At 39.1% G+C, this 12,241-nt stretch overlaps 2 protein-coding genes across 2 annotated transcripts in view; one reads left to right on the plus strand and one right to left on the minus strand.

Moving 5' to 3' along the window:
• Positions 1 to 11,919, plus strand: part of ZFAND4 (zinc finger AN1-type containing 4) — a 118,914-nt gene extending 106,995 nt beyond the window's left edge. Inside the window, exons 7-9 of the mRNA XM_033131219.1 lie at positions 642 to 696; positions 9,447 to 9,564; positions 10,528 to 11,919. Coding sequence (XP_032987110.1) covers positions 642 to 696; positions 9,447 to 9,564; positions 10,528 to 10,663 — 309 coding nt within the window. The 3' untranslated portion in view covers positions 10,664 to 11,919. The remainder of the gene's footprint in view (positions 1 to 641; positions 697 to 9,446; positions 9,565 to 10,527) is intronic.
• LOC117036359 (U1 small nuclear ribonucleoprotein C-like) lies at positions 3,899 to 4,617 on the minus strand. The gene has a single exon (XM_033131220.1). The coding sequence runs from the start codon at positions 4,592 to 4,594 to the stop codon at positions 4,115 to 4,117; it is 480 nt and encodes a 159-aa protein (XP_032987111.1). The 5' UTR covers positions 4,595 to 4,617; the 3' UTR covers positions 3,899 to 4,114.
• Positions 11,920 to 12,241: the final 322 nt, after the last annotated feature.

Consider the following 12,241-nt stretch of genomic DNA (forward strand, 5'->3'; position numbering starts at 1 on the left):
TTAACAATAACTAGTAATAAAATAGAACAATTATAACAATGTACTGTAATAAAAGTTATACAAATGTGGTCTCTCTCAAAATATCTTATTGTACTGTATTCACCCTTTTTCGTCTTATGATGATGTGAGATGGTACAATGCCTACATGACAAGATGGAGTGAGTTTGACAGGTGGGACAAAGGGGTGATTCACATCCTGGGAGGGATGGAGTGAGAGTCCATCATGCTACTAAGATTGGCATGCAATTTAAAACTTATGAATTGTTTATTTCTGGAATTTTGCATTTATTATTTTTGGACCTCGGTTGACCTCAGGTAACTGAAACTGCGGAAAGCAAAACTGTGGATATGAGGGAAATACTTTATTTTTGAGTGCTAAATATTTTTATTAATGTTTTTCCCAAATAACAACTTCTTTTTGTGCCATCATATCATACTCTGTTAAAGATAGGTAATAAATACTATATTGCTGGATGTGAGAATGAGGTTTCAAGTTTATTTAACTAAAATTAGATTAAATAATTTTAAAATAAAGCCCAACAGCATTTTTGTAAAAAAAGTACAAGTATTTTATGTTTGGTGATCTTTTCTTCTGTTCTCCATTAACTCACCTCTATAGATGTTTTGTGTTTTCATTGTAGTCTGCCCATGGTATTGGAATGAATGGAAATAATACAGCAACAGGGAAAAGAGTAGGTAAGCTACAGATAATTTTGAAAACAATATAAGGCTAATAATCGTATCATTGTGCATACTGTTGAGTTCCAAAGAGAAATGAGAAGAACATTCTCTGGTATGTACAGAGAAACCTCTTCCTAAACTTTATTTTACTTAAGAAAATGATTATGAGAACTGACTGTGGGACATATTTGAAGAATAAAACAAAAATGAAATTTAGGTCTCTGTTGTCTGTGAAGAGTTATGGTCTATGTGAAAAGAGAAGGTGAATGAAGAATTAACATGTAGTTGCCAACCCTCCCAGGCACTGACCACTCTGAAGCCATGCTGGGCTACTGGTTGGGCTTTGATGCAGTACCCTAGAAAGTTATTTTTTAACATCATGATCCAATGTCAAGGATGGTAGTAAGAGTTCTTTTTGATAGACTGGTTATTCTGGATAAAAGAAAAGGATCTCCAGGGCCAGCCCTTTCCAAGGAACAATAGCACAATGATTGTAACACTAGAACCTCGTTCTACCATAACACTTTAAAGCTTCACTGGCTGGCCCGATTTCCAAGGTAGCCGTTGCTGTCCTCATCTTCTGTGTGTTCATGCCCACACTAGGAAGGGAAGCTCCTTACAAAGATGTACCCCCTTTGTAACCTCAAGGTTCTAAAGAATATTTGATAAATTATGGCTGTTATGTGAGTGTTGTCTTTAAAGAGATACGTAGGCTTTGTTTTCCATTATTATATAAGGTCCATGGTTCTAAAGTCTTAATACATCCCTTTTTTAGACAATTTTTTTGTTGTGGTAAAATACACATAACGTAAAATTTACTATTTTAATCCTTTTGAAGTGTACTGTTCGGTGGCATTAAGTACATTCACATTGTTGGGCAACCATCAGTACCATCCATCTCCAGAGCCCCTTATATCTTGAAAAACTGTAACACTGTAGCCATTAAACACTTAACTCCACATTTCCTCCTCCCCTCGGCCCACTCTACTTTCTCTCTTTATAATTTTAAATACTCTAAGTACCTCATAAGTAGAATCCTACAGTATTTGATCTTTGTGTCCAGCTTGCTTCACTTAGCATAAGATCAAGTTTCACCCATGCTGTAGCAAGTGTCAGAATCTCCATATTTTTGAGGCCAAATAATATTCCATTGTATGTATATGCAACATTTTGCTTATCCATGCATCTGGGGATGGAGACTTGTGTTGCTTTCACATTTTAGCTACTGTGAATAAAGCTGCTATGAACATGAGAACCTCCTTTCACTTCTTTTGAGTATACAAGGTCTGACAATTAAGTTTGCAAACTTGTTTTCAACAATGTTGCTAACCTTTTTTGATATCACAGGGATTTTTCATCATGAATCTGTGCCAACTGGACAACCAGTTAAAAACTAGGTTTACTATTTGGAAGTGCTGAAAAGGCTGCGTGAAAAAGTTAGACAACCTGAGCTTTTTGCCAACAATTCATGGCTCTTGCATCACGATAATGCACCAGCTCACAGGGTACTATCTGGGAGGGAGTTTATAGCCAGTAAACAAATAAGTGTATTGGAACACCCTCCCTACTCACCTGATCAGGCCCCCAATGACTTCTTTCTTTACCCGAAGATAAAGGAAATGTTTAAAGTAAGACATTCTGATGACATTCAAGACATCAAGGGTAATACGATGACAGCTCTGATGGCCATTCCAGAAAGAGTTCCAAAATTGCTTTGAAGGGTGGACCAGGCACTGGCATCGGTGCATAATTTTACAAAGGTAGTACTTCAAAGGTGACTGTAGTGATATTCAGCAATGAGGGATGTATTATAGCACTTTCTTTAGGATGAGTTCGCAAACTTAATTGTCAGACCTCGTATACAGTGGACTATTATTCAGCCATGGAAGGGAATGTATTCTTGCTATCTGCAGCGGCATGGATGGACCTGTGGGGATATTGTGCTGAGTGGGGTATGTCAGACAGAGAATGAAAGATGCAATGTGATTTCGCTTATATGTGAAATCTAAAGAACAAAAGAAACAAACGAAACAGAAACAAACTCATAGATATGTCTGATAGTCGTATATATACCACCTCCTCTTTATCCATTCTTGCATCGACAGACAACACCCAGGCTGCCTCCACATCTTGGCCATTGTAAACAATGCTGCAATGAACATATGGATGCACATGTCCCCTCAAAGTAGTGTTTTGGGTTTCTTCAGATAAATACCCAGAAGTGGGAGTAGTGGGTTCTTCTTTGTCTCTTGTTATAGACTTTGTTCTAAAGTCTGTTTTGTCTGGTATAAGTATTGCTATGCCAGCTTTTTGTTTCCATCTTCATGAAATATCTTTTTCCATCCCTTTACTTTCAATCTGTGTGTATCTTTTGATCTGAAGTGAGTGTCTTATAAGTATCATATGTAAGGGTGTTGCTTTCTTATCCATTTAGCCACCCTGTCTTTTGATTGGAACATTTAATCCATTTACATTAAAATGAACGTTGATAGATATGTAGTTATTGCCATTTTATTATTCATATTTTTTACCTTTTTTTTGTCTTAAAGAAGTCCCTTTAACATTTCTTGTAATACTGCTTTGGTGGTGATGAAGTCCTTTAGCTGTTTCTTGTCTGGGAAGCTCTTTATCTGTCCTTCGATTCCAAATGAAAGCTTTGCTGGGTAGAGTAATCTTGGTTGTAGCTACTTGCTTTTTATCACTTTAATATTTCCTGCCAGTCCTTCTGGCCTGCAAAGTTTCTGTTGAGAAATCAGCTGATAGTCTTACGGGAGATCCCTTATAGGTAACTAACTGCTTTTCTCTTGCTGCTTTTAAGAGTCTTTCTTTGTCTGTAATATTTGGCATTTTAATTATGACATAGCTTGGTGTGGGTCTCTTTGGGTTCATTCTGTTTGGGACTCTCTGAGCTTCCTGGGCTTGTATGTCCATTTCCTTCACCAGGTTATGGAAGTTTTCATTATTTCTTCAAATCACTTTTCAACTCCTTGCTGTCTCTCTCTCTCTTCTCCTTCTGGTACCCCTATGATGCAAATGTTGGTACGCTTGATGTTGTCCCAGAGGCCCCTTAAACCCTCCTCATGTTTTTGGATTCTTTTTTCTTTTTGTTGTTCTGTTTGTGTATTTTTTGCTACGTTATCTTCTAAATTGCTGATTTGATCCTCTGCTTCATTTAATCTACTATTGATTCCCTCTAATGTATTCTTTTTTTTTTTAACTAAAAGTTGACAATTTTATTTTCACATTTCACAATACAAATGAAAATTGCTTTCCCTGTCCCACTACACCCTCCAAAACTATTCTCTTTGATAGGAAAGGGGGGCGAGTATTCCTTGTCATGCTGTTTGGAAACACCCAGAGTCCCAGCACCATGATCTCCTGGCGAAATAGAACAAGTTATATAGAACTGTTAGAAAGAGGCTCCCCTCTTCCCTTATCTGTCTGATCGAGTCATTCCTGGCCGGGTGGGTACCATCATGGGACGGGCGGGAGGTCTCATCATGGGGGGCCCTGGCATCATTGGCATGTGGCCTCCCATGGGCGGCCTCATTCCAGGAGCAGGTCCCACAGGTATCATCCCAGGAGGAGGCGGGCCCATCATTGGCATCATGGGAGGGCCCCCCATGTGGGGTGCTGGCATCATACCTGGGCGAGGAGGACCGGGGAGGCTGGGGGGAGGTGGGATCATTGCCCCCGCAGGAGGAGGAGCAGAGAATGGAGTAGGAGGTATCTTTCCTTGCTGAAATGCTGCGGTTGTTTTGTCAATCAGACTCTGAGCCTGCTCTTCCATCCATTTCTGATAGTAGTCTTTCACATTCTCTTTGTGTTTCCTACCACTGCAGTGTGTCTTTCTCACAGATGGAGAGTCATGAGTGAGATATGTATCGCAGTAGTCACAATAAAACTTAGGCATGTTGCTGCGCAAGACGTTGGCCACTCGATCCCCTCTAATGTATTCTTAATTTCAGTTGTGGTATTCTTTATTTCTCACTGGTTCTTTTTTATGTTTCCTACCTCCATTTTGATGTTTCCTATCTCTTTGTTGAAGTTCTCCCTGAGATCATTGAGCATCCTTATAACCCGTGTTTTCAACCCTGGGTCTGGTAGATTGCGTCTCTATTTTTTATTTATTTATTTATTTATTTATTTATTTATTTATTTATTTATTTATTTATTTAGCTTTGTTCTGTTCTTTCATTTGGGACATGATTCTTTGTCTCCTCATTTTGGCTACCTCCCTGTGTCTGTTTCTATGTATTAGGTAGGGCTGCTATTTCTCCCGGTCTTAGTAGTGTGGCCTTATGTAGTAAGTGTGCTATGGGTCTCAGTGGCACAATCTTCCTGTTCACCTGAGCTGGGTGCTTCAGGTGTGTCCCTTGTGTGGGTTGGATGTGGTCTTCTGTTGTAGTTGAGCCTCGGTTGCTCTTTGCATGTCAGTAGGAGAGATTGACTCTAGGACTGATTGGTTGTGAGTATGGGTCATCACTACAGTGGAGGAGCTGTGGTACAAGGGCTGACCCTACAGATCAGGATTCACTTTAGTGGGGCTGTGGTGCCTGATCAGTTGTGCTGTGATTGCATTGTCTTTGGAGATGGCCAGATGATGTGCTGGCTCAGTCTGAAGATGGCCACTGAGCTTGCCAGCCTAGGGCCTTCTGGGAGGGGCCCTTATGCAGACCAAGCTTAGCCCTAGCCTCTGTCCTGCCCAGGGACACTAGGCATGAGCCACAAAGCAATCCACAGATGGCCACCTGTGCTGTGCTTGGAGGTGCCTTGAGAGGCCAAGCTGTGAACTGAGGCCGGCTGGCGCTAGTGCCAGGCTTGAGGTTCGGGAAATGCTGAAGCCAAGTGCTGCTTATTTGGGTTTTGTGAACCTTTGAGAGATTTTAGGAAAGTCCACAGCATGAGCCAAGACTTGGTGTTTGTATGGAAAAGCCATCGGAAGCGGCTTGGGTGTGCCTGAAAGTTGGGGATGGAGGGTGGTTCAGGGAATCACTAGGATGGATGAACAGTGTTAGCCAGATTGATGAACACTCAGATACGACTGCCTGCGTCTGCACTCCAGGAGAATAGGACTGCTAAACAAAGAAACAATGGATTCTACCAGCACTTCTGTCTGGGAGAAAACTGCCCCTCCTGCCCTTGACTTGACCCCAGACAATTTAGTGCCTCCTCATATGTCCTTGGCCCCTTTTCAAGCTGCTGCCCAAGTGCTGGAGTTCAGAGTGAGTGAGTCTGTCAGTGAGTAAGTCCATGCTTGGGCCTTTTAAGAGAAGTGTCTGGGAGTGCATCTGCCCTCCATCTAACTTAGTCACAATCTTCACTGGTTTTCACAGCCAGAAGTTATGGGGACCTCTCTCTGTGGCACTGGAACCGTGGGCTGGGGAGCCTTGTGTGGGGCTGAGACCCCCTCTCCTCCGGGTAGTTCAATGCAGCCGAGATATCCCTTCTTATTTTGAAAGGCCACACACAGGTGTGGGACCAGCTTGTTCCACATCTCTGCCCCTCGTACCAGTCTCGAGGTGGCTTTTTCTGTTTGTCCTTAGTTGTAGGGCTTCAATTCAGCTAGACCTCAGGAGATTCTTAATGATGGTTGTTTTACAGTTCAGTTGTAATTTTGTTGTGGTCATGAGAGGAGACAAGCAAAGCATTTACCTCCTCCACCATCTTGACTGGAAATCTACTTTATGTGTTAAAATTATTTTTCCTTGACATATATTCAAGCCTGTCCTGTCCTGACCCATAGCTTAGCCTCTTGAAAGTTGGTGTTTCACGTATTTCTCTCTTACCTCTAACTCAGCCTTCAGTGAGTTCTTCTCTTCTCATTGCTCCTTTGAAATTTCTGTTGCTGAGGTCACCAACGATCTCCACAATTTCAAATCCAGTGGATGCGTCTCTTTCTTCCTCTCTCTCTCTTCTCTCTCTTTTTCCCTCCCTCCCTCTGTCTTCCCTCTCTCTTCCCACCCCCTCTTATTCCGGGGTATCACATTGTTGTAGTTTTTTAGGGTTTGTTTTTGTTTTTTGTTAACCTCAGTGTTTTACTCATTTTCCAAGACTTGTGTTTGTCCTTGGGTACCCTCTTTTGGTTTATTTCATTTAGGTCAAGCCATCTGCTGCTTCCTGCAGTGAAGATTTCCCAAACTAGAGCTGTGTGACTTGCTGCCATTTCCTTTCAGTAATAACCGTACCATTCTGAATTACCTGGAAGAGTCTATGAAAGTTTGGGTATAACTTTTATTTAATTGACCTACTAAGTTCCTCCATTGGTCCTCTTTGCTTTTCACTATAGGGTCTCCCTTGGAAATTTTATCCATTTTCATAGCTTTTGTCGTCATTTTAGGCAGATGATTATCAAACTCACACCTTGAACACTATTATTTTGTTGGCTGCCTTTTCTGTTGGGTGAATTTTTATAGATCATCGTGTAGTACCAATATTAGACCTGGAAACACCAAACAAGTGAATTAATCCAAATATCTTTCATCTTCTTCTGAAAAGCAACTCTTCACATCAGCATTGTGTTATTATTGACTTTTTCTTTATTCATTTGTTCAACACACATTTGAGAGAGGGCTTCAGAGAGGAGTTGATGATTGATGACATCTTCTTACAGGATAAGTAGAGTTTTACTAGGTTGGCAAGGTGGAGTAGAGTATTTTAGAAGAATAGATTGTGCACGTAATGTGTCCAGTCCATCATTCAGGGGTGGGTATGATGTAAAGGACGTAAAATTTCTCTGGAAATTAGAAAGGTATCATACTGGACATATGTGACCTTGAATGCCAGTCCAAGGAATTTGACTTTCCTGTATGCTCTAGGGAATGTACATATTAGTGATGGTTCCTAGTCTGGAGTAGATGACTAATTAATTGTTTTCTCTGGTGGGTAGAAGGATATATGGAAACCATTCTCATAGAAGACTGCAGTTAATGTTTCTATGCCACCTCATTCCTGTCACTGCTCTGTTCTCTGTCTTGGCACATTCACAAGAGTTCTTGAACGAAAAAGTTTGGGAAGCATTGAGTTAAGCACCCGAAAGAAGGAAAAAATGAAAGTTACTACGGATTTTTCTACTGTTGGTTAGGGAAGAATATTCCAAGCCTGAATTTCAAAGGAAATTGCCGTTAAATGAACTTAAAGAAGATATCTGGTGCAAATGCTTATTTTTTAAGAAGTGGAAAGTATCCCATCACCTTTGTGAAATGTTCTTGATAATTCTCAGTGTCTTGAAGAAGAAATGCTAATTAAGTGAGTGGGTGCCCAGCATTATTAGGAGTTTAATTGTTTCAAATTTTGTTACCAGTTTTGGGCAAGATCAGAAATGTATTTTAAACTGGCAATAAAGCAAACCTAGCATCCAAAAGGTGTAGCCACAATTAATTGTAATTCTAATTTTTTGAACCCTTGAAGAATTTTCAGAGACTTTTACCTGCCAGGTAAACATCGAGCCCAGGCCTGCCAAACCTTTCTTGGTGGTGGGGAACAAGTTCCAGTGCCAGTGACATTCAGCAGTTGTTCTCTTGCCCTTCCCTTTGTCTTGGTTTTCTTTGCTTGCCTCTTGCTTCTTGCTTCTTGGCCTTTGAGTGCCAGCAAAATGCTCTGTGTGCTTGTTGTTGTAACCACTGTCACAGTGACTTGGAGCCTCTCTGCTTAGGAGTGATTTGTTGGAATTTTACTCAGTTCTAAAAGCATTTCACTTATTAATTAAAGAAATTGATTTAATTCTTTCTTATAACAGATGTACTCTTATTTTTAAGGTAAAAAGTCAAGTTGTTAAAATAGTACAGAATTTATCAGTGCACCATGTTAGTCACTATTGATGATATGATATGTTACATAATTAAAACATTTAAAATTTTCAAATGCTTTTTATATGTGAGAACTGAATTGACCTTAGAACCCTTAGAAATCTAGGGAGAAAAAAACAACATGTTCTGTTATCTTAAAAATGAACAAATTGAAATTTTTAAAGAATAAATAACTTGTTCATGCTTTGATCAATAACTTGTTCGTATCAAGACCACTATCATGATACTCTGGTGTTCCTTGTTGGTGTGAAAGAACAGGTAATTGTATTACATAGTACCGTGTTTCCCTGAAAATAAGACCTAGCCGGACCATCAGCTCTAATGCGTCGTTTGGAGCAAAAATTAATATAAGACCTGGTATTATATTATATATTATGTTATATTAGACTCAGTCTTATATTAAAATAAGACCACGTTATATTATTATATTATATATTATATTATATTATACCCTGTCTTATAGTAAAATAAGACCTGGTCTTTAATTATATTATATAAGACCCAGTCTTATATTATATTAAAATAAGACCGGGTCTTATATTAATTTTTGCTCCAAAAGATGCATTAGAGCTGATGGTCTGGCTAGGTATTATTTTCAGGGAAACACGGTACATATATTGTTTCTCAGAGTCCTCATAAATATGGTTTTAAACCAGACATTTTTCTTGATTCTCTGTCAAAGTTTGGTGCACTTCATATATACTGATGGCTCTTAGGAATAATCAGAAAAGTGTTGGTGTGTACAAGAAGTCCTAAAAATATGAGTTCCAGTCAGTTGAAACCTACCACATCTTAAAAATATAACAACTCATCTTCACCTTCAGATTCTGAAAATAATTTTAGATATAAAAATAACAAGTTAATTTTTATGGCATAGAAGTTTGCTTGTGTTTTGCTTAACATTTCACATTTAGAATTTTATGCCTGTATTAATGAAGTTGTCCTTTCTCTAAACAGGAGAATGTACTCATCATCTTCCACCTGTGAAAGCCCCTATTCAAACAAAGAAGAAAACAACAAAGCATTGTTTTCTTTGTGGAAAGAAAACTGGACTGGCTACTAGCTATGAATGCAGGTAGGTTGGCTAGCTGGCAAAGCTGAGGTGCTTTCTTTGTGGTAACTCAGCTTGGGGATACAATATAAAACATTGTTTAAATTGGCTATTCGTAGCATCATTAAGATGATGTTCAAATAGCAGCTCTCAGGTGAATTCCTAATTAGCTGAAGTGAAGAGCAAGTAGACAGCTCATGAATTGACAATCTCATGAGACCCTCCCCTGCCCTATAAATGAACAGCTTTAAACCAATGGGAGAGTGCACTTTCTTTGCTTTATGATAGATATACTTGGTTTTTATTTGAATATAGCTTGGAAGAACCCCTCCTCCAAGATTCTATTTTAAGTTGAACAAAAAAAGGACTAAATTTAAAATTAATGTAGTATAAATTTTATCAATTATATGGTACACTTTTATTTCAAAACAGATGAATAATATATTTACAAAAAATAATAATTAATTTTTTTCTACCCATAATTATTTCTTTCATTAGCGTTCATTAAGATGCCCCAAGGATGGTATCCGCCCTTAGGCTGAAGCCAGGAATTAAAAATAACTGCTGCTTTTTAGAGTGTATTCTATTCAAATGGAAACGGCTTATCTTGTTGCTGGAAATATTTTTTAAGTCCTTTCCTGGCTTAGTTGGGTTTTACATAATTTTCTTATGAGAAGTTTATAGTTCTCCCATGTTTAAGTAGTGAATATATTTGTCGGCTTTCCAATTTTACTACTTCATAAAGAGCCATACTGCTTCATTCCATAACAGATTCTTTATTATAAACTGTCACATTAATGGACCATTACCTTGTTCTTTTGGGGGGTTCTTGTGCTTGTCTATGAGCGGAAGGGAAATGCCGGAGCTGAAGCTGCTAGAGAACCAAAGGGCTCCTGTGGGACTGCCTGAGGTCAAGCCCTGATCTCCCGAACAGATGGGCCTCAACTAGAAATGTGACTATTCACATGAACTTTTTTTGTGCTTTAGATGTGGAAACAACTTCTGTGCATCTCATCGCTATGCAGAAACTCACAGCTGCACCTATGATTACAAGAGTTCAGGGAGGAGATACTTACAGGAGGCAAATCCTGTAGTTAACACACCAAAACTTCCAAAAATCTAATTCTTGCTCTGCGCCTAACTGTTCTGCCCGAGGAATTGTATTGCAATGACAGAAGAAACATTGTTTAGACTACATTAATTTTGTTTGACTCCAAAAGATTTGCCACATAATGAAAGCATATAATGCATGGTGTTGGAGCATGAGAATGCTGTTGTATTTGATATCTCTATTCTTGGGTGAATCCAAAGTTTTTAAATTAGTTGTAAAAACTTTATAATGATTTAGCTTTGTTATTGCATCTCTTCTGTTAAGTATTTTGTATATTTGATATTGCAATTTTACTAGACAAGTCTGCAAAATGTGCACTTTAGGAAGTTCACATTGACTGTAACGAGCTTCCACTTTATACAGAAATGAGCTGTCAGGTCGTACCTCTACTCAAATGTACCACTTGTGTGTGGGCATTTTTAAAAATCCCATGTGTGAAAGTTTATTGAGTTTACTAGCAAATTCCTTTTTTATTTCAAGCTACTTTTTATTTAAAAAAAAAAATTTGGTTTTCCCATGTGGTTTTAACACAGATTTCTTCCATATTCACATTGGCATTCAAACATGTATTCATTCTATAAAACACATCATGTTAATTATAGTATATATTTCTTAAAATGCTACTTTTTGAATGGTAGTTTTAAAATAGAAGATGTCCCACTTGTTGCCATTAAATACAGAACCCAACTTTTTACTTTTTGAAAAATGGCTACATTTAAAACAGAATCTCACCGCTTGGTTTGTCTTTGTGTATGTTGAGTGCTATTACCAGGAGAAATTCAAATAAATATTCAATTTCATTATGAGTTTGATTTTTGATTATTTAAAATAATTTTTCTCTTATGAATACTTTTAAATTAAAACCATTCAATTAAATAAATCAGTAATTTATTCTACTTGGAAAAAAATGATTATCAGTATAAAGGTATTCTTTTAGGGAATAAGGACCCTGCTCTCCAGATGTAACCAATATGCCATTCACGCTTTGGGGAGGCCATTTGCTTTATGGAAGTTTAGTTGAATCTAATGGTGAACTCTGGTAAACAGCTGGCAGGCAATCCACATGGGGTCTGCAGGGTTACCAGAAGGCTAATTTAGGGCCTCCACAGGGCCTCTTTCTTTATATAAGGTTGAGTGAACTAGAGAGTTCCCTTAACCCTTCTGTCATGCAGGGTGGCATGCGGCGGGGTCTCTGGTCCCATTCCCCGCATAAGAACGCAGGATATGGTGAGGCCAAAAAGGAACACCCACGGAGCCATAGGTAGGGGAGTCATACCACTATATTCTTGCTGGCGGCTGGGTTGGAGACACAGGAAGCAGGAGCCACATGATCCGCAACCTGCCGTCCACTTCTCTCTGCCAACCACCCTCACTTGCTAGCTGCAATCCGCCTCTCTGCAATCCGCAATCCACACTCCTCCGCTTGCTAGCTCAGCCACCATCTTCTTGCTAGCCCCCATTTGCTGCTAGCATAGCCACAGCAGTTACATTAGTGGCCAATGGCTCACTGGTTACAGGTGACGGCCAACTAGCCACAGCTGATGGCCATCCAATCACAGTTGATGGCCATTTACTACCCGAGCCAGCACC

The sequence above is a fragment of the Rhinolophus ferrumequinum genome, chromosome 16, assembly GCF_004115265.2.
Source record: "Rhinolophus ferrumequinum isolate MPI-CBG mRhiFer1 chromosome 16, mRhiFer1_v1.p, whole genome shotgun sequence".
Classification (NCBI taxonomy): domain Eukaryota; kingdom Metazoa; phylum Chordata; class Mammalia; order Chiroptera; family Rhinolophidae; genus Rhinolophus; species Rhinolophus ferrumequinum.

Excerpts from the sequence above, each read along its gene's own strand:
- LOC117036359 (XM_033131220.1), bottom strand. The coding sequence starts at position 4,594 with ATGCCTAAGTTTTATTGTGACTACTGCGATACATATCTCACTCATGAC.